This window comes from Coturnix japonica, chromosome 1, assembly GCF_054131305.1.
Source record: "Coturnix japonica strain WE chromosome 1, WE-NBRP24, whole genome shotgun sequence".
Classification (NCBI taxonomy): domain Eukaryota; kingdom Metazoa; phylum Chordata; class Aves; order Galliformes; family Phasianidae; genus Coturnix; species Coturnix japonica.
In genome coordinates, this window is record NC_140663.1 from 17,663,606 (window position 1) to 17,686,037 (window position 22,432).

The 22,432-nt window shown below is 43.4% G+C and overlaps 1 protein-coding gene across 7 annotated transcripts; it reads left to right on the forward strand.

Moving 5' to 3' along the window:
* Window positions 1–767: 767 nt before the first annotated feature.
* On the forward strand, window positions 768–20,541 carry PANX2 (pannexin 2). 7 transcript variants are annotated; one of them, XM_085518811.1, is made up of 5 exons: window positions 768–1,158; window positions 1,394–1,716; window positions 15,486–16,937; window positions 17,792–17,865; window positions 18,689–20,541. In XM_085518811.1, exons 2-4 carry the CDS (start codon window positions 1,491–1,493, stop codon window positions 17,821–17,823), a joined length of 1,710 nt encoding a protein of 569 aa, XP_085374937.1. In that variant the 5' UTR covers window positions 768–1,158; window positions 1,394–1,490; the 3' UTR covers window positions 17,824–17,865; window positions 18,689–20,541. The 7 variants fall into 7 exon arrangements, with proteins under 7 accessions (XP_085374937.1, XP_085374759.1, XP_085374888.1 ...); XM_085518633.1 differs by lacking the exon at window positions 17,792–17,865; XM_085518762.1 differs by lacking the exons at window positions 768–1,158; window positions 17,792–17,865 and adding an exon at window positions 12,320–12,516 and having other exon boundaries at window positions 1,571–1,716; window positions 15,433–16,937.
* The last annotated feature ends 1,891 nt before the right edge of the window (window positions 20,542–22,432 follow it).

The following is a 22,432-nucleotide window of genomic DNA, read 5'->3' on the forward strand; positions in this document are numbered from 1 at the left end:
GCTCTCTGCCCCTCAGGCTGCTCCACCAGCCGTGACTAACCCCGCATGAGCTCCGCCAGGCGAGCAGCTGGAACGGCTCCTAACGGAGCACCTTGTCCTGACACGAAGGGCCACGAAGATGATCAGGGGGCTGGAGCACCTCCACTATGAGGACAGGCTGAGGGAGTTGGGTTTGTTCAGCCTAGAGAAGAGAAGGTTGTGGGGTGACCTCATTGCAGCCTTTCAATATCTGAAGGGAACTTACACCCAGGAGGGGAGTAAACTCTTCGAAAGGGCTGACAGTAGCAGGACACGGGGAAATGGTTTTAAGTGAAAAGAGGGAAGATTTAGATTGGATGTTAGGGGGAAGTTCTTCACTAGGAGAGTGGTTAGGCCCTGGAACAGGCTGCCCAGGGAGGCTGTGGATGCCCCGTCCTTGGAGGTGTTCAAGGCCAGGTTGGACGGGGCCCTGGGCAACCTGATCTAGTAAAGGTGTATGTTTGGTGGCCCTGCCAGGCAGGGGGGTTGGAACTATATGATCCTTGAGGTCCCTTCCAACCCGGGTCATTCTGTGATTCTGACACGCACCGGGTTGGGGACCTCCGGGGCTGCGTCCTCTTGGCTGCAGCTCGGTTTTCCACGGCCCGCCGTCCCTAGCAGCACCGCACGGCCACGGCAGCCGCCGCCCCTGCCCCGTTCATGGCGCTGCGACGCGGCCGGACGAGGCGCATCCCCCCGCTCCGCCTCGACCCGCGCCCCCGGAGCGCCGCCGGCGCATGCGCGGTGCCTCCCCGCGGGGACGCGGCATCGCCGTGTGCCCCGCAACGTGTTGCGCTCCGCTGGCTCCCGCTCTGCGGCCGCGGCCGTTCCCTTTAAAACCTCACACAGCTCGGCGCTCCCGCCATCCGTTCAGTTCCGCTCCGCTCCGTTCCGCTCCTCCCCGCGTTCCCCTCTCTCTCGCCGCTCGGTGCGGTCGGACGCTCCCATGCAGGCTCCGGCCGCCCGTTGCAGCACCGAGCATCGGCCCCGCGCCCGGAGCGGCCGCGTCGCTGCTGGAGGTGCGGGGACCCTTTTCCGGCAGGAAGGTCCGGCGTGAGTTCATTTGCAGCTTCCGCCGCTGTTTCCGAGCCGCCGGTTCTGCTCGCCGGCCCCGGGAGCCGCCAGAGGCGCAGCCGCCAGGTAATGCCCCGGGGCGGTTCTGCGGTGCGGGCACGGGGCGCCGTGTGGGGCAGCGCTCCTGTGCCGGGCCGTCACCTCGTGCCGCTCCGTTCTCCCCGCCGGGGCTGCGCTACCGCGCGGTGCCGCCCGACCCCGCAGGGCACGGCTCCGCTGGGCGAGAGGCGGCGGGATGGCGAGGCCCGGCCGCGCTGCCGGTACCGCCGCCCGTTACCGCCGCCGCCCGTTGTCCCCGCAGGCCGGAGCCGCCCGCAGCGCAGCACCGCACCGCAGCGCATCGCGCCGCCCGCCCCCGGGGAGGCCCGGCGGTGTGAGGCCGCCCGTCGCCGCCGCTTATGCAACACATCATCGATAACCACCCCGACATGGCCACCGCGCTGCTGGCGGGAGAGAAGCTGAAGGAGCTGATCCTGCCGGGCCAGCAGGATGACAAGGCGGGCGCGCTGGCGGCGCTGCTCCTGCAGCTGAAGCTGGAGCTGCCCTTCGACCGCGTGGTCACCATCGGCACCGTCCTCATCCCCATCCTGCTCGTCACCCTGGTCTTCACCAAGAACTTCGCGGGTAAGGGCGGCGGGGCGGGGCGGGGCGGCCGCGCCCTCACGGCTGTGGAGAGCGGCCTTGTGCGGGGGGCAGCGGCGCGGTACGGGCACCTGGTGCCGTGCTGTGTGGCCGTGTCAGAAGTCTCCAGCGTGATGGTTGTTGGCTTTTAAGGGCCTACAGTTTACATACAGATTTCTGCAGTTCAAGAATCCCTGTTTGGTTGCCTGCTGCTCACAGTGCACGGCCCTTCCTGCCTTGAAGCTGGCTCAGGTGTTGATGAGCCTTGGAAAGTATTGACCCAATACATTGTGCAGCTCTCAGGCTGTTAGCATTGCAGGTAGCCATCACTGCCTCTCTCATGCATCGGCCTGAAGAGTGTGCATGGCACTGTGTGGCTTGTTTGGTCCCCTGGAGCTTCACAGTGGGGATCCATGTGAAATTACCAGTGTTTTAATACACAGACTGGCAGGTTGTAGCTCGTATGGTTAGTGGGACTTGGTTGTGGGCAGTCCATCCAAACACAGCTGAGTGCAGTCCTTGACATGTAGCTTGGGGATTGACCTCCAACACAGACATCCTTAACACTTTGCTTTCACTGTCCTGTTACTTAGAAGAGTAACTGCTTGTGAAAAGCACCTTAGGTGGAGATTTTTCTGGATGATAGCTTAAGCATTTTGAATTCACTCCATTTTTTGAATATATTTAAATATCTAAAGTTTTTCAGCCACAGTTGATGATAGCTTCGTGTTTTTGCATGGTCATCTAGATGCCTCTTCATAAGACCATGTTCTCAGGGCACAATGAGCCTGCTGAACACCTGAGAACTGTCCTTTTGCAATGACTGAGAGGCAGGGAACTGCTGCTTCTGTGGATCCTTAGTGTAGAATAGAGAAGTGCTGGGATCCCTTCCTCTGGTTTGTAGAAAGGAAACAGTAATAAAAAGGCATTTGCGGAAGGCACTGAGAGTGCCTGCTTATATACCTGCCTTCACAGTGCTGGTGATTTACTGCTAGTAGGCCTCAGTTTGACCTTGGGAGCAAGAAAGGTTATGCACCCTTACTGTTGTGTGAGTTCACTGACAGGTCTGTTGATGAATCACTGCTTGTGCAGACAGCAGTAACTGTAACACTCTTTGAACAAATCCTCTGAGGCTGCAGATTGCGGAGGGAGCCACAAGTGTAAGTGACTCTGAGGTTCGTACAGCAGATGTTCCTCCACATGTCCACACTGTGGGCCAAGCAAGTTTTTGGAAGAGAAGATGTCTACTGACTTCACTCATTGCTCACATCTGCCCGTGTTTCTGCAGTTGGGTTTGTTTTATGCCGTGGAAGACTCCTTTCTAAGATGGCAGTCGTGGCCTTGAATGTTTCAGTTGATTTTTGTTTCAGAAGTGCTGAAAGCAATGGCATTTGTTTCTAGTTACAGACCTTGTATGCTCTCTTGGCCCTATAAAATCATCTGCTTCTTAAGAGCAGTAACCTGTTGTGTCTTGTCTAGAGAAAGATTTTCAAGGCAACACAGAAACCTTCTTTATGTCACTGGGACAGTGCTTTTACCTCATTTGATGCCATTTGTTTGGTCATTTGATCTACAGCCATCAAAATATGAGGAAAAAGGGAAAAGATACAAGAGCAAGTTGTACAGGTTGTAAGGGGCCAATGAAATTGGGTTGATTCTTTGGGTTGTAGCCTAAGAGCTCAGGATTAGTGGATTCAATTCTACTTCAGAGTTCAGAAGCAAAACTCACAGAATCACAGAATGACCCGGGTTGGAAGGGACCTCAAGGATCATGTAGTTCCAACCCCCCTGCCTGGCAGGGCCACCAAACATACGCCTTTACTAGATCAGGTTGCCCAGGGCCCTGTCCAACCTGGTCTTGAACACCTCAAAGGACGGGGCATCCACAACCTCCCTGGGCAGCCTGTTCCAGGGCCTAACCACTCTCCTAGTGAAGAACTCCCGCTAACTTCAGTGTGACCTGAATCGGGTGTTTCAACTCTATTACCAGAGCAGTATTTACTCAGTCTTTTCTAAGTTAAGCTTGTCTGGAGACGCTGAGTGAGGTCATAGCAATAGCCCTGCTGACTGTGAGCTCGTTCCTCATTCTGCTGTTACTGTTGTGTTTCACACGTGCGCTGCCACTGATATTTAAGAAAAAAAGGGTGGAACTTTGTTTTCTTGCTTCGGATATTGCAATTTATATAGTACTTATATAATACGTATTAAAAGTGCAAAAATCACTGACAGAAGCACTGTCTAAAGGTTCTTCTTTGGTTGTTAACATCGTAGGAGCTTCCCAGATCTTTCCTGATGCCCTTCAGTGCCTCAGTTATGGCCTCAGAATGGGAAACACATGGCGGAGGGAGTGTGTTATGGCACATGAACTTAACTGTGATAATCCATGTACAGTCTTAAAAATCTTATGTCTGTAGAATAAAATGTTCTGTAATGTAGTTTTCCTGTGGGTGAAGACAAAGTCATTTAATTAGTAAGGTTGGTTTAATGGCACGGATAAAGCGGCTGTTTAGGTGAGCATGTTTGCTGTTCACATAAGCGATTATTTGTCCTCATATTTGAGAGTTCTAATCTATACATCAATGCTTAGAAATTAAATCATGAATTCTATAATGCTTGCACAGGTTCTCCTGAAAAAGAAATGAATACAGCCTTTCTTTGCACTGCCCAGACTTTCTTTCATAAGATAACAGGAGGTCCCTCAGCTAAGGGCTCATATTATCATTTCTGAGTCTCCAAATCCTCCTCTACTGTTTTTCCATCAAGCGACTGTGATCCCAGAAAGGAAGCTCTGAGAAAAATAGTTACAATAATGCAAGTGCAGCCTTTGTACATGGCATAAGGTCATCATAAGGTCATCATAAGGTCATTCAGGAGCAGCAGTCAGTTACCTCACACAAAAAAGCCCAAACAAGCACCCACAAAATAGGAATAAGGATTGTCTTCTTTTTTAAGATACCAAAGGGCAGACTTCATGCACAACCAGAACACGTATTTATGACCTGGCACGTGTTGACCTCAAGGACACCAAGGAAAGTTTTGGAGGCCAGAATTGCTGAGGAGTGGATGGGTTGGTCTATGAGTGGAACTTGTGTTCCAGAGTGACGGGGCTCTGAGCCCTGCTCAGAAGGGTGCCTGCAGCTGGCAGTGTTGGCTGAAGGAAACCTCTCTGGGAGTGGTTTTGTTGTTGAGAGCAGCGGTGCATACAGGTAATAGCCCCAAGGGAATATACCTGTTTTTCTGTTTTCTTTCAGAAATTACTGCTTCAATGAGCACAGTTTATTCCTTTATTTAAGTCTGAATACCAATGGGTTATGGTTTCTTTCAGGACAGTGCTGTGACTCCCCATTATACCGTGTATATTTTTAATACCAGTTGCAGCACTCCTGCACACATCGTGCTTGGGGTTTGTTCCTTAGAAGTTTGATTTGATGATTCAGAAGCCTATTTATTTTTGGAGAGTACATAGTACTAGACTGCAAGATGCAGTATCTGTTTGACGGGGATCAGTTGTTCCATGTTTTTTTCATCCTCTACACTCCCTGGTTTCACCATGGAACTAACACATATGAACCACGTGGAACTAGCTTACACTGTCCACAACCACAAGCAGGAGGCTGTTGGGTACTGAAAACTGCTCTTCATCAACTTGTGCTATGTTGTGTCCTCTGGCTGGCAATGGTGCTGCTGGCAGTGAATGGCAGCCTTCTGCAGTGAAAGGTCCTCTTCTTCTGTACAGTAGAGGAAGATATACTTGGCTCTCATTATGAGCTGCTTACTTTGTGTTTAAACACTGCTTCAGTGTGCTGTGTTGAACAGCAACACCGTCAGTAATGTCTGTGAGATGTTCGCTCTGTAAGGTAGGCCCCAAAAGAGAATCCATTGCTGTTATTGTTATGTGCTATCTTCACAGTGTTGAACATTTTGGTTTCCAAGCTGTAGGATTCATGTTGTCAACTACAGCAATGGCTAAGTCATATCTCTCATGTATAGCGCCTTGTGCTTTCCATTCACAGTGAATCATTCTATTATTGCAGTCATGTTTGCTTTCCCTCAGAAGTTTTTCAGTACCAACACTTGATTAAAACAAAGCAAAACAGTCATCCGCTTGATTGCTATGCTGTACTTGGAAGCCAAGCTGTGGCATTGATTTTTCTTGCTACATTGGTAAATCACTGCCTGCCAAATACAGCAAGTTGCTCGTAATTAGTAATGTATTCCTGTGTGTCTTAGCAGTTACGTAGCTCAGCCCTCTTACCACCCTTCTGATAGAAAATTCTCATGGCAAAGTAATGGAGGGAGACAGTAAGTTAAATGAAGAGTCACTTCAAGTTCTATGTTGTTTTTTCTGCTTTGTAATAATTTTGCATAAGCAGTGCTGACTTCAATACGGCATACAGTGTATGTGTCAGTTCAGCGCTGTGCATTTCACCTGTTTGAAACAGTATATGCTGAGGATTTCTGTATTACAAGATGACATTTTAATTTGCGTTTCTGGTCAACTTTTCTCATTTGTATCTGTTACAGGTTGTGGGCAACATATTTACACACTCACTTCCCTGGCTTGAGTGTGAGCTGACTTTTGAGCTTATTTTTCATGTCTACTCTTTAAGTGCACTTAAAGCCATGTAAAGTAAGAAAAAGTGAATGCATTTTTCCAAATGATTATTGTTAGTGGTAAAAGCATAGGGCAAAAATCATATATTATATTGACCCCTTCATTTTCTACTATCATTGTATGTGAACAGGTCCAAAATGTGGATGAGATTTAGCTTAATGTGTGCTTGAAGATAACTTCAACTATCTGAACATGTAGATGGTGAAAACTATTTTTAAGAGCTAATTAATTAATTCGTCTTTCTCAAGAGGGAGTATTTTGAATGAATGAGTAACACTGAGGCTGTTCTTGGAGCTTTTTTCTCACTAGGCTGGGTAGGTCTGCACACTGAATTACAAAAGCTGAATTATGTCACAGCGGGCTGGCAGCATTCTTGTAGGGGTTTCTTTTGTTTCACATGGTACAGGATTTATTCTAAGCAAACAGTGGAAGCAGTGCAGGTATTTCCATCATAAAGGACTTAGTACTCTTGCATTTGAATTTGGCAGTACAGTGGTACTTCCTACCATAGCAAGGTTTAGGATTGTTTGCTTTTGTGGTACCATGCATGTCATGCAAATTGGAAGAAGTTACCAGAGCAGCAGTGCAGACAGTTGCTGAGAAGCACGGAGCATTTTTTGCAGTTTGGAGCTCCGTGACTATTTCTGAAGCTTCTCAGCCATATGCTGAGGTAATCACAGAATTGTAGGGGTTGGAAGGGACCTCTAGAGATCATCGAGTCCAACCCCCCTGCCAAAGCAGGCTCCCTACACCATGTCACACAGGTAGGCGTCCAGGCGGGTCTTGTATATCTCCAGAGAAGGAGACTCCACCACCTCCCTGTGCAGCCTGTTCCAGTGCTCCGTCACCAGCACCGTAAAGAAGTTCTTCCACACATTCGTGCAGAACTTCCTATACTGTAGTTTCATCCCATTTACCCCCATTATAATCATTTGTGAGGTTGACGTGCCTTGTCTACTATGGGATTCACACTGGAAGTTTTAGAGACCCTGGGGTCAGATTCTCCTTGCTCTATCGTGTTAGATCAACACAATTGTGATACTTTGTAACAAACTCAGTTTCTCTGTACATAGAGTGGAATCATGGAATGGCTTATATTGGAGGACTGCTTAAAGATCATCTAGTTCCAACTCCCCTGCCATGGAGGGATCATTTTTCCAGAAAGCAGTAGACCAGTCATCTCTTCCTCCAAATACTATGATGTTAAAATAATGTAACTACCTAATGAGATAACTACTTGATATTTACTTTTTAACAAGAAGTTTTCTTGCTACTGTATTTACGGCCATCATTCTTTTTCATTTCTGATCATTAAAATGCAATGATGCAATAGAACAAACCTGCTGTTTCCTTTTGATTCCTGTCTGTGTGTCTTGTACTTCACCCTTGGTTTGAGAAGCCCCCCCTGTCCATCATCAGTTTCACAGGAATTCATTTCACTTTGGCATTTGTGTTCTTGCAGTACAGTGACTATAGTACCTAGTACAGTGACTATAGATAAGCTCTTTTTCTGATGGCATTACCACCGTACTGTTTGGCCGTCATACAGTGATGGTAGCTCATTATTGAGGAAAAAATTCTCCATAACAACAACCCAAGGGATTTCCTTTAGGTGTTTCTGCACCTTCCATGTAACAGTTGCCATTTCTGGAACGCTCTAACAGACTTCAACACATGAACCAAGCAGGAATCTTTCCCGGAATATGTTGGGCAGGTATTACGGGTTGTTAAGCCTCACGTTGCTGGTAAGTGAACTTCAGCATACCAGCTAATTTTAGAAGAGCTCACAGGGAATATAGCCTGTAAATTTATATATCCACTGCAAGTGTGCGTTATTTTAGTGACCGGATAACCAAATACAGGCAGTTCAAGCAACAGTCTTGGAAGAAGAAAGGTTCCATGTTCTAAATAGGGGAACACCCCTATGGAAACCAATTACCTATCAGCCTTTGGAACTGATTGGCTACATCTCACCCATTATGCCTAACGCTGCACGAAGTCACAGAACTGTAGAGATTGAAAAGGACATCTAAAGATCATCTAGTCCAACTCTCCTGCGAAACCTGGTTCCCTCAAGTTGGTTGCACAGGAATATACTTGTAACATACTAATACTTGTAGAATATAGATAAATGAAACTTAGTAGCGGCAGTGGTTTCCTGTCTCATTTCTTTAGGGGCTTTCTTTTTAAGATTTTTTTCTTAAACAGGACAAGTGGTTTCAGAGAGTGGTCAAAAAAGGCTGTACCTTACCTTGTTGACCATGGAGAAATTTGTACCTTAGGAAGACTTCCTGGGCATGGAACCTATATTCTTTGGAAGGAATACTCCCTAACAAAGGTAAAGGAATTGTCTTTTTGCTTTGATGAATTAATAATTCTTAATAATTAGCTTGCTAATTTATGGCTTAGTTCTAAGAACACTGTATCTTCTTATTCAGTGAGTTAAATGGGACTGCATGACTGCAGTTGATACACAAATGTAACCTCAGGAAACCATTCTCATGTTGTACTAATATCTAACATTTAAATACCCTTTAAATAAAGTAGTTGATATAAAGCTGCTAAATTAAGGGAGTTCTTTATTTGGCTGTGAGTTGATTTGGATACTAGCCATCATTTATTAAAATCACATCCAAAGCAGACTTTGATATTCCTTATGGAAGCTTCTGGCTGGCATGTAAAATCTGTTTGCTGTTTAGATGACATAGTACTTCCTAAGACTACATTTTCAGCTTTTGTTACATGAATATTTTTTGTTCTCTTTTTTGCAGGGAGAAAAGGATCAGGATGTTTCTTCCTTGCCTTTTAAAATATACTGAAAGCTACAAAATAAATTATTTCAGTTTCATTAATAAACGGTTTTCTACCTGCTTGCTTGTGCATTCCCTTTAGTACCCAAGATGAATGAGGCATGTATGTCTGATGGGGGGATGAACAGCGTGGTAGGATACACTTGTCAAATATTAGCATCTGTGTCTGAATTCAGGAAACATCTCATTTACCTTGGCTGCTAACCAAGAGAGCCTACTTGAACACTGAATTTCTCCTTACAGACAAGTGGAGAGGACTTTACAAGGAGCTCTTCAGAGAACTTGACTGACATGTCACCTTTTCTTTGTATGCAGGTTGAGCGTCTGCATAAGGATGATTTAACAGTCCTCTTCAAGAGGATGAAAAGATGACTGGTAGAAAGTTCTAAAGCCCTGGGTGAATCAGCAGTTTATTATACTCATTAAATAATCATCTTAACAATATGCTTCCCTATGACTTAACCCCAGGTGTCTGGAGTTGGTCCATCCTCCCACTGGCGTTCCCTCTTAGCTTGTCTGTCAGAGTCAGAGCATGAGTTGACAAGGTTGCCTGTTTGGCTTGCTTGCATGTTTATTTCTAGAGTATCAAAGAATTTTTAGGACAAGAAACATGCTTACCTTTGTCTTGATGTAGTAAGCACAAGAGGTTTGTCTCTTTCATTTATCAATTATATTTTCTGAAAATTAATTTCCTTTTTTTTTTCTTCTTCTTTTGTCTGCTGTCAGGAAATGGTTCTGTTCCACCTACATTATTGAATTGTTGGTCTAGAACACTGAAACATGCAGTTTAGTTGGAGGATTAATGAGGTCTGATTTCTTTCTCAGTCTAAATTCTAAAAGAAATCATAGGGTGTATTTACAGTTTATTGTACTTCATAGTTTGCTTTTGGTGAATATACTTATAGTGAGAATATGGTAGGTGTGAAGGGTTGTTTGCCCTTTTATATAGGGTTGTATACTGTGTATTGCTAATATTTTCCTTTATTACTTTTTAATCATAGAATCATAGAATGGCCTGGGTTGAAAAGGTCCATAATGATCATCTAGTTTCAACCCCCCCACCATATGCAGGGCCACCAACCACCAGACCAGGCTGCCCAGAGCCACATCCAGCCTGCCCTTGAATGCCTCCAGGGATGGGGCATCCACAACCTCCCTGGTCAACCTGTTCCAGTGCATCACCACCCTCTGTGTGAAAAACTTCCTCCTATCCAGGTCCCTCTGGATGGCTTCCTTCCAATGTATTGATGGCACCACTCAGCTTGGTATCATCTGCAGACCTACTGAGGGTGCGCTGATGTTTACCAAAAGCATTGTAAATGCATTGTCCGTATTTATTTAAATATCTTTTGACTATTGCATGTAACAGTGCTTTTGAAGCTTGAAATTGAATCCCCTGCAGTCAGCTCTTCAAAGAGATGCACATGCCTAATTTTATGCACCGTGAGTAATCTCATTGGCTTCAAAGAAACTGCCCAATGCATGAAGTTTATGTCTTTTTAGGAACAGGGTTTATTTTTTTACTGTGTTGAATACTCAGAGGTTGGTATTGTTATTCTTATTTAAAAAACAGAAATGAATGTCTCAAGAGTATGTATTCACAGGCAGCAGACTTGGCATCACCTGGTTTCTATGCTCCCATACAGCGTGTTCAGATTCTTTCTAGAGAGTTTTTTGAGCACAGTCCCTGCCTTTATCCCTCTCCCTACCTTGGTTCTCTTCTCCCAGCCGTGTTCTCTAACTTCCCTGAAGTCTGCCCTTTGTACTGCTATACTATCTGGAAGTCACTGTTCCCTGTTTGAGTAGGGTTGTATGGCACAGAATGAAACCTGAAAAAACATTTCTAATTTTTCAATTGGCATAATGCAATTATATTCCACAACTGAGTAATTTGTTCCTCTTCCACTGTTTCATCTTATTTGTATGTCTGAAAAGATTTACTGAGATGCCTCATATTTTAATAATGAGACATGTTATGAATTTCTAGAAACTACTTATGTGAACATCAAGCAAGATAAAACATATTTATCTACAACTGTTGAAAACATCTGATGTACTGTTCCTATCTAACGATATTAAAAAAGGGAAGCAAAGCTTCCTACTATGCATCTTTGTGCTCAGTATAGGATAAAGTATAATATACCTTGTAATCTATTGATATCAATGAGTTTTTTCTTATGTGGAAATCATTTTTGAAGAACATTAGCCTGGTTTTACTTAATCTCTTAGCAAGTTGTTTACAAGGTACAGTTTGTGGGAATGACAATGGCTGTAGGTAAGTACTGCAAAAGACAGAATTCTCAGCTATTCCAAGTGATTCTGTTCTGAAACAGCTGTGTTGAACTTAATATGCTGGCATGCAGTTAATGCATTGTTGTAGGTGGGCCTAAGGGCAGACCTTCAGACTATAAACTTCCCAAGATTTGACTCTGAAACTCGTACAGTAGGCCACAACATGTAACGAAGAAGTGTTGAGTTTAGTGTTCCAGCTCCCCATAATGATTACAGGTTAGTTGAGTACTGTCTTATATTTTCCACTGTTGCTTCCGATGCACACAGTAGGAATTACTGTCTCCTGAGCTCACAGGAGTGTAGCTGTCAGAGTGTGTAGGGATAGATTCCACTTAACACTCCCAAGAGGACCAACCCACCCAATCATAATAGTGCCCCCTAAGCTTTCCAAAAACTTTTCCCAACCATACCTGACCATTTCCTACACAGCTGTATAATTAATTATTCCATATTCAACTGCTGAGTTTGAGGGAAAAGATGCATTTCACAGTATCTGGATTTATTCTATGGAAAATTCCTGAACTGCTTGATAGTGAAATACAAGCATCAGTAGAAACTGAATATAGACCTAAAAGCAAATATGTTTTTCACATTGTATGATCCAGTGTCAGAGCTATAGTGATAACACTCTTACTGCCTTTTTATTGCTGCTTATCTATCACATCACTGCATCAGAAAAAGTCGGCTGACATATCTTCATGAAACTGAACGTGTGTTAAGCAGGGCTTGAAGCTTAGTGAGCAGTGTGTGTGAGAACAACTCATCACTCTTCCATCCTCAGCAGATAGGCATTTTGAGATCCAGCTGTATGTTGCTGCCATCTTTCATACAAACAGGATTCATTACTGACATCATGCTTTTCTTTCTCATTTATTCCTGATTGACACAGATTGCAGTAGAGGAGAAACGGTCCATGCCCTAGTATGATGGGATCAAACACCTTCATGGTGTTAAATGCTATGTTAAATGCAAGGTAAAATGCTGCTATTGCCTAAGGAGCATTCACAAAAGCTAACTTAAACGGAGTGATGATCTTGCTTGGCAGCCTCTTGTCAATGAAGAGAGACAGGTTCCTCCAGGCAACAGGTAAATTAGACTTTTGCTTTGAATCATTGTCTGGAAGGGTCTTCCCCTCCTCTCCACTGTCTAGATGAATGAGCTTCCCCAGAGTGATGCTGTGCTTTGTGAGTCATGTCCTGTGCTGTGAAGGTTAAGCTCAACTCCCCTGTGCTGTAGCTACCAGAATTAGTGACATTCACTGACTGTGGGTATGACTCAAACGTATTAGAAAATTGTTTGAATAAAATCACCCTGGAATCTTTCCTCCACATCAATCAGTTATCAAGTCCTACTGGCTGGGAATAAGAGTTTGGTCTGAAGGGTCTTGGGATTTACCTGGCACATAAAGTCATGTCAATTTAATAAACACGCCAAAAAATATGAGACTAGCATCAGTAAACAGCAACACTGAATCAGCATGGGGCACCGTGCTCAGCTATCCCAGTAGAGATATCTCACAACCTAGCAGGAAGTGGGAGCAGCTAAACGATGTGTGACAAGAAAGCAAACAAATTTCTTTAAAATGGCATTTGCTTTCCTTACTGAGCTGGGCAGCTCAGTATTTTTGAAGTAGCCTCCAGTGATGCTATGAAGCCCAAACTGAAGTTGTGCAGCTGTTCAGTTCTACACTGAAGCAGTGTCAGTGGACAGAGTGCAGATAGTTGCCAAGTGGTTTGTCCAATGTAAATGTAAATGTTAAAGGACTTTTTTATTTGTTTCCTTTTTATTTATTCATTTGTTTATTTATTTATTAGGTCACTATTTGTTGTTGTATATATGACATTTCACCAGAAATCACCATAGCCTGTCAGGCCTCATTGAGGTGAACTTTCTACCATTTATTTGGTAGTAGCAACTGATAGATGATTCCAAAAGTAATCTTTGTGGATGAATTGAATGAATGCCTGCTGTCTTCCCGCGTATTCATGCTGTTGAGATCCAGGAGAAGTGAACTCACGTATTTCACAGTAATTTAAATTCCATGTTGGCAGGTTCTACTAAGCCTGGGGACACCCAATTCAAAATATCTCTGTTTATGAGGAATACTCAAAGCTACTTGCTTGTTTTCCCTGTGGGAATATTTTCACGTAGGAGTCTCCTGGGAAATCATACAGTAACTCTTCAGTAGTTAGAGCTGAATTTTTTGTGTGTGCATCCCTTTGTGGTTAGGGTTTGGAGGGCATGTAATTACTGAAGATGAGAGTTAATGAATATTTTTCTTGTAACTGATGACTGTAAATACATGAATGTAGCCTAAGTGGGAATTTTGGTAACATTAGAGTGCTTTAAGCTCTCCTCTGAGAAAGGTTGAAGCTGGATCATGATAAAATAGTTTTCAAAAGTGATATTCAGGAGTTTATAGGGCTTATTCAATTTATGTCCTGTCTTGGGTAACATTATTCTGTTCAAATTGGTTATATTTTAAGAAGAGAATCCTCCCTGAATTCCTTTTTAAAAATATGCAGTCTTTAGCATGTAGTTCTTTAGCTCAGAGGATACATTTATACATCAGCATTTTATCACAGCCCTAGGAAACGCTTTTTATTTACTTGGATATGAGAAGTAGTTGGTCAACTAAGGATTCTTCTGTTAAGCCAAAACAGCCAAAAAAGGCTTTTTGGCCTGATTGTTAATTTTTAGCATTTGATTGCTGTTATCAAATGACATAACATTTTATTATTTCTCTTCATAACTTGCATTAGTAAGAGAACAGTACAACCACACTCTTCAAGTAAGCTGTTCTCGATCAGAGTTATAGACTGCATTCAGAACCGGAGCAAGCTTGGTTTTCTTGAGCAGTTCTCAGCTCAAGAGAACATACCTTCTTCCTGTGGAGCTTGTCTTAGGATTCTTTTTAAGGTATACCAGAACAGTGTAAATTATATTCCTTTTGTTCTGCTTACCAAAGCATTAAAATACAGTCTCCATACTTGAAGAGGGTGTTTTGAAAGTGATCATTGTTCTTGGGGCACTTAATGCTATTCTAACTTTCACAAGTTGTTCTGTCTTACTTTCATATCCATTGTTAGAAAAATGTAATTGCATGAAAACAAAATGCATCTACTGGGTCAAAGCCCTGTAGCCCAATATCCTGTCTGTGGTGGTGGTGAAACCCAAATGCTTAGGAAGGAGTGTTAAAATAGACAAGCATGTGGTATTATTTTCTTGCATAAACCCTCCCACTGTCCAGCAGCCTGTGGCTTGAAGATGATATGTATAATCATATAATTTTCTGTGTTTAATAGTTCCTGCTATACTTTCTTCTCCATTACTTTTGTCTAGCTGCTTTCTTGATCTGCTGTATTTGTTGCTTCCAATAATACCGTAGGGCACTGAGTTGCACCATTTAATTGCACACTGTACAAAGAAAATATATATACATAATTGTAAATACAGTGGTAAATACAGTTAACACAGTGGATTCTGATTTGGTTGGTAATGCTTTAATTCCGACTGTTAGCTGAGATACAGCTGACTAAATGCTTTTAGTGCAGATATTTTTTTCACCATATCCAATGAGAAGACACTGTTAATAAGGATTAAAAAGATTGTTTTCAACTATATCTTTTTTTTCTATTTATTTGTAAGAACATTTAGCTGGGATAAGCCTTAAATTTTACCTGGATGAGCCTTTCAGTGTTAGTACATATGCCAGCATAACATGCTGAATATACATAGTGCATACTAGGTCTTATATTTCCAGAGTTCAGGCCACAGTTTAGCTTAGGGTATTGTTCTCAGGGAGGTAACAGAAGCAAAGTATCTATTCCTTGCTAAGGTGTCTAGTGTAGGTTCATCATAAAGCTTCCAGGTAAATAGCTTTACCTGTAGGCTTGTGAAGATGCACGCAGGCTGAGCTGTTTAATGCACATTGTGGGATGGACAGTCATGTAAAAATACAGTAAAGTAAAATTGATATCATTTGAAATGTTTATTTTCCAGAGCTCCTTTTGTAGGTTAAATGCACAGCAGTGACTTTTCTCTCTGTTATACAGAGGAGCCAATATACTGTTACACACCACACAACTTCACCCGCGATCAAGCCTTGTATGCCAGAGGATATTGTTGGACAGAATTAAAAGATGCCTTGCCAGGAGTTGATGCCAGCCACTGGCCCTCCTTGTTTGAGCATAAGTTCCTACCTTATGCGCTGCTGGCTTTTGCTGGGATAATGTACATTCCAGCTCTGGGCTGGGAATTTCTGGCCTCCACCCGACTGACTTCAGAGCTTAATTTTTTGCTTCAGGAGATCGATAATTGCTACCACCGCGCAGCTGAAGGACGGGCACCAAAAATAGAGAAACAGATCCAGTCCAAAGGCCCAGGGATCACAGAGAGAGAGAAAAGAGAAATCATTGAGAACGCAGAGAAGGAAAAAAGCCCTGAACAGAACTTGTTTGAGAAATACCTGGAAAGAAGAGGACGAAGTAACTTCTTAGCTAAGCTTTATCTCGCGAGACATTTGTTCATCATCTTTTTAAGCATCATACCAATTACATACTTATCCACCTACTATGCTACACAGAAGCAAAATGAATTCACGTGTGCTCTAGGAGAGCCTCCAGACAAGACAAGCAGCTCCAAATTGCACATCAGAGTGAACTGTAAGCTGCCATCTGTCCAGCTCCAGCGGATTATTGCAGGCGTAGATATCTTTCTCCTCTGCTTCATGAACTTGATCATCCTTATCAACTTAATTCACCTCTTCATATTTCGCAAGTCCAACTTCATATTTGATAAACTGAACAAAGTTGGAATAAAGACTAAGAAACAGTGGCAGAAGTCCCAGTTTTGTGACATTAATATTTTGGCTATGTTTTGCAATGAGAATCGGGACCACATAAAATCACTGAACCGTCTGGATTTTATTACGAATGAAAGTGATCTGATGTATGACAACGTGGTACGCCAACTGCTGGCGGCGCTGGCCCAGTCAAATCATGATGCCACCCCAACCATGCGAGATTCGGGGATCCAGACAATAGACCCAAGTGTCGACCCAGCAGACATCGACGGCAACGAGCAGCTTATCATTAAGAGACCAAGGAAGAAGATGAAATGGATCCCAACTACCAATCCACTTCCTCAGCCTTTCAAGGAGCAGTTGGCCATCATGAAGGTCGAAAATCATAAACCTGAAAAGCCTAAGCCTGTGCGGAGGAAAACGGCGACGGACAGCCTGATTGCTCCCTTGTTAGAATCTGCTGCAAAAACCTCACAGCAATCATCAGCTCATAAAACTGAGTCAAACGCCGTCCCGAGCACAGGCAGTGAAAAAAAACACACGCGGCACTTTTCCTTGGATGTACATCCATATATACTTAGCAGTAAAAAATCCAAGCCAGAGATTCCAGCCATCCCCTCGATGCCTACATCAAAAAGCCAAGAGGGTGGATTTCTAAACCAGGAAGAGAATGTCATAGTACACGTTACCTCCTCTCTCAAAGGTACAGTATATTGTAATGACAGTACCACCTTCACAGGTCATGATTTTTGTAGTGATCTTCAGGAACGCAAAGCTTATTTGAACTTTTTTACCTACTTTGATAGATTTTGGGATAAGCAGTAACATTAGGATGCGTAGGCTTCAGAAACTGTAGTTCTCTGTCTCTGTCAGAATACTGCTATATGGAGAATAAGCATAATTTCAGGTAGAGCCGTACAAAACAGCCTGCAAGTTATTGCTGCAGGTAGTTTTTCAAATGTAAGCAGATTTTCACTGCTATTAAAATAGTTGTGTCTTACTAAGAAAATAAGGAGAGTTCAGCCTCTAAAACACTATTCCTGCTCCACCAGCATCTGGCATTTTTCAAATCAGCTTTTTTTCTCAAGTTATATAGAAATAAATCCCTTTGATTACCAATTCCTAGGGACTGGCATTTGCCACCTATGGAGGCACAACTCACATTATGTTGTTCTTCACCCCAACAACATCTTAAATTGCTCTGTCTCATGTGGACCAAATGATGAATAGTCTGAAGTGTGGCTGCTGGTCTGGGATTTGGGAATTCAACCATTCACTTCCCATGCGGCCTCACAAGAGGCACTCCTGTGCCTCAGCTCCATGCATGTGTCTTGCAAATGTAAACCCTTTTCTGCCTTAAAGGACTTTTCCAAACATTTCAGCAGTTGCTGTATGCTGGAGAGATGGGGAAAGCCATGTAGGCACTAAGAAAAGTGATCAGTAGATAAGCTGACAAGCAGATATATATCTTGTTGATTTTGTAAGCTACTGACATAAGAAACACTGTGCAGAAAGATTTGTACGTACTTAAAGCAATGGCTCTCATCTCATTACAAGCTAAGACCTCCCACTGGGCCTCGACAGACTGACAGCTACCGTCACCCCACTGCCCAGCAAAGAAGTGATTTGAGGTATAAAAATTTCTGTCACTTCCAACCGTTATGCTCCTTAGAGCCCTCCAACTCCCTGATGTGCATGTGAGCTATTCTACAGCTTTCCTTATCAGTTCACCTGCTCTGATTTCAACTCCTCAAAACTACTGGGGTTTTCTGGTCTCAATTGCCTTCATCTAAATTAGTGCTTGAATATCTTAAGAGTGAATAATAATTGCTGTAGTTTTGGGGTTCTGTTACTCTCCATTGCAATTAGACGTATTCAGCTTTGCTTTTGAGTTAGACCAACATTGCAGTCCATCAGGTAAGGCAGACTTCTAATTTCTGGAAAGAGACATCAGTTGATGACAAATTGTTGAGTTCTTCCTAAAGACAAGTGGCTTACAATATGTAACCACTATTTTTTCCCATTGAGAATATCGGCGCATTTTGTGTTCCATCGTGTGGGTTTCAACATTCATAACATTTGTCAAAACATTCAATCATAACATGTGAAAAACATCTGCCAAACCACAGAGGAGAGTAAAAGATACTTTTCAGTTGTTTTCTGCTCGTTTTACAAAAATACCATTCACATTAGGAAGCATGAGCATGCATAGAAAGTGAGATTTACAAAACCCGTTTGTTGTTTGTCCCATTTCCCTGAGCTTACAATCCTGTTGTTATAAAAACAGCCCTGTTGGATTTCTCAGATACCAAGAAAATTCATTTTGGAGTCCTCTCCTGCTCCCATTGAAAGCAACAGCAGGACCATCTTTATTGGTTGAGTACACTGCTCTGTGATGCACCAGGAGGGTGAAGGACTGCCTGTCTTCTAACTGGCTCTTTTGATTTCTTCTAGACACCCCTCATCCTGCAAAAGAGATGCTGTACTCATCTGAGGCATGCAGAAATGTGCCTGCTGCTGGGGCTTTTGTCACATGCAACCACAACCATATAGCCACGACCACTGCGACAAGTGTGACTTTGAACACAGCCAAAGCAGAACCAGCCCCCACACTGAACTGCAACCCCACCCACCCTCTGCTGCACATCAACACGCTGTATGAGGATCACGAGGAGGAGGTTTCAAACATAATCGACAATGGGATTCACTCCCCGACTGACACGGGGGAGATCCTCTCCATCCCCACCCCTAAGCAGATACGGCTGGCAACGTTTGATGAGCCGATGGCAATCGTGAGCTCGGTGGAGTACTGAAGCCCCATGGCTGCTCTCTGGTGGCCAAGCCCAAGGCAGTGCAGTGAGAAGCGTCATCTCCTTCAACACTGCACTTCACTGCATGAGCATGGAGAGCTTTCATACAAACTATAGCTCTTGGTAATAACACCAAACCGTTTTTCAGGATCGCGTCATGAGCACTGTCATTTACCACATAGAATAAGTAAAACCTGGTGGAAGTAGACCTTTAACACCAAGACAACCATTAGCTCTGAACTATAGCTTCCTGATTGAATTGGTTTTAGCACAACTTATGAACACTAGGAGTCTGATGGCATGCCACAGTAACTGTAGCGAGTATTTAGACCATTTGCATTCAGAATCACTGATGAAAGTTAAAAGGACGTGGAGGTGAGGTATGCTTTTTTAATGGCAGTAGTTAAATAAGAGGGGTTTTTTTCCTAAGCAGAAAGTAGGTGTTTGTTTTTTTTTCAATTCAGGATTACAAACTAGTTATATGCAAGCCAATTTTTGTTTGTTTGTTTCTTTAGCTCACTGACGTTGGGCTCGATGGAGACTTAGCTGGAAGGGCCTTACTACCACCAGCAGCATTTAAGTGCAAAAGGAATGGATACGTTCAACCTCTTGCATTTATAAATGACAATACCTGAGGTACGCCCTGCCCTTTAACGAGCTTTTATGTGTGATGGAAGATGCTGAAATGAAGAGTTTATTTTTTTAAATATATTTTACCATGGGAAAAGAAAAAAAAAATTACTAACTTTTCAAACCAGGTGTTTGTTGCTTTTAACAAATCGCGTTACAAGAGAGTCATCGTAGCTGCTTATTTTTTCATAGTGTATTTATGAACCAGGTTAGAAACTTCTATGGGTGCTTCACTGGTGAAAAATCTTACAGAGGTTGTTGCAAAATATCCTACAAAATATGAAACCAGCAAAATCGTATTCAAATAACAGGACTAAAGAGTTGAGTTGAGGTGTCCCAGCTTGGCTAGTTCTTGATTCAGCAAACATTTAAGGCTATGGACGTCACTGAAATGACCCATATGTTCTTTCTAAAGCTAAGCACATACTGAAGTAGCTTTGCTGGATCTGGACTCTAGTGCAAGCACACAATGATCCTGCTGTATGTGCTATCGTTCAGATTCAATATTTGCCTTCCTTGGCTCAAAGCACATCTTCATCCCCATCTTCCTATAACTTTGATATGTGTGATTTAATAGAAAATTCTAGTATAACTAAAACATCTATTAAAAATGTATCATGCAATAACCATTCTCAGCAAAATGATAGTGAAACAAAAAGTGACTGTGTTGAAATAATATTACTACCAGAATTATGGACTATGTGTGTTTGCATCAAATTATGTATAATGAATGGTAGAAGAAATACGCAGCACAAATACAGGATTGAAATCTTGAATCTATTTTTAATTTATTACCTCAGACATGGATATATGATACCAGTATTTAATGACAATAGCACTGAAAATAAATACATACTATTCTGAATAGCTTAATGCGTACTGTGTCCTAGTGTAGTGCCATACGGGTGGGATGTTGGTAGAAGCAGTAGGTGGGACGTGTAAAACCACTATTCCCCCATACAGTACTTCAGTTCTGTGCAGCGTTTTCAGCCCAAACAGCCAACTATCAAGAAATAAACCACAGGGTGTGTAGCACATTCAGGGGAAGGAACACCAGGAATGGCTGCAGGATGGGCCTGTTGAGGTCCCAGCGCTGTGGAGCCTTCTGTGTGAGACTGCCTGGGGTGAGCGAGCACTTGAGCTGTTTGCCAGCTGCCTACGGCTCTAGGCCATAGGTTGACCACCCCTCTGCTAACCCATTTGAGGGTGCTTGACATCACTGTTATCTGTCAATTGGTAGAGCAGTGTGAAGGTTCTACAAAACAAACCTGGACCTGCGCAGCCAAGTCCTGCAAGCTTTCTCCAGGTGGGCACCTTGGGAGTGGAGCATGAATGGACTGCAAACAAGGCCAGTAGCTGCCATCTGTGGAGGCTCATCTGAGGTCAGTGGCACATCCAGGCTTTGGAGGTGAGCTGAATGCCCCCCTGCATTATATTCCGTCATGCACAATCTTGTAACTAGAATTACATTTTCTTTTCAGGCACATAAATGGCTCCAATTTGACTACACACACAGCTTCTTCGAGGACCTGCTCTCCCATGAGGGTTAATGGCTGCTGTCCCACAGAAACCCTTTTCTTCAGGGTACTTCTTCAGAGTGCATTACACAACCAGACAGCAAGGACAGGTGTCAGCAGCATCTTTTGGCAGACCTAGCAGGAGACCAGCCAGCTCCATCTCACACTTACAGAAGTGCTTTGTTGGGATTTATTTAGTGCAGTAATGCTTTTTAGCACTGGTGCTACTAACATTTCCCTGTTCATATACACAAACACATCCAAGCTTCTCTGTACCAGCTACGTACCTGTAAATGCTGTATATACATGTAAACACATTTTGCATATAGACTCTGCTTTGCAAAGAAGCTATACATGGAAATCTTTATTTCCAATAACCGTTGCCCAACTCATCAACATGCTTCGTCGCTGGAATTTCCTGCTGCTGGGCATGACAGTGATGAGGCTGCGCTCCATGCTGAATTAGGGGTGCTGGGTATTTCATATTTCGATGCTGACAGCAAATCAGTCCCTGGTTTTGAGCTCTAGAAGATACGTATCACCATTGTCCCAGCTTACAGATAAAGCCACTGAGGCACAGGAAGGTGAGACAATTAGTCCCAAAGCTACTTAGGCTGTGTCTGAAGCAGAGATGAGATTGCACAGGTGGGACAGCGCAGTAATGGGGGATCTTTGTGTGCTGCTGGAAAGCTCTTGGAATTCTAGCACAAAACACCTTTTCCTTTCCTCCCCTTCCAGAAGCACTGTAGAATACTGATCACAGAATGTTCTTCCTTAAAGAAACAATGGGTTTTCTCAGTAAAATCGTTCTGCTAAAGCACAGCCCTCAGAGCACAGCAGGAGTTTTAAGCAGGACAGTTATTTTCCAGACACCTTCCAATATTTGCTGGCTTGTAATGAGGAACATTCCGCTCTGCCTGTAAACAGACTATAACTAATGGGAAAACATTCTATGTGCATTACTTACAAGCAACAACATTTCAGCTTTTGCTGTTCTCTGAGCAGTTTGAAGCCCTGCTCAGCTATTTTGCAACACTTTGCAAACAGAAAAATTTATGGGTGACTCCACCACAACCACCAATGAGAACCTCGGGGTTCTGCAGGTCACAGCGAAACGCTGCCCAGTCAATCCTGCTGTCCTCAGTGGTTACTGATGTTCTGACTTAATGCCTTGCTGACTTGCTGTTTATTCACAGGATGAATTAGCCCAGAGCCAAAGCCAGCTTAATCTGAAAGAAGTT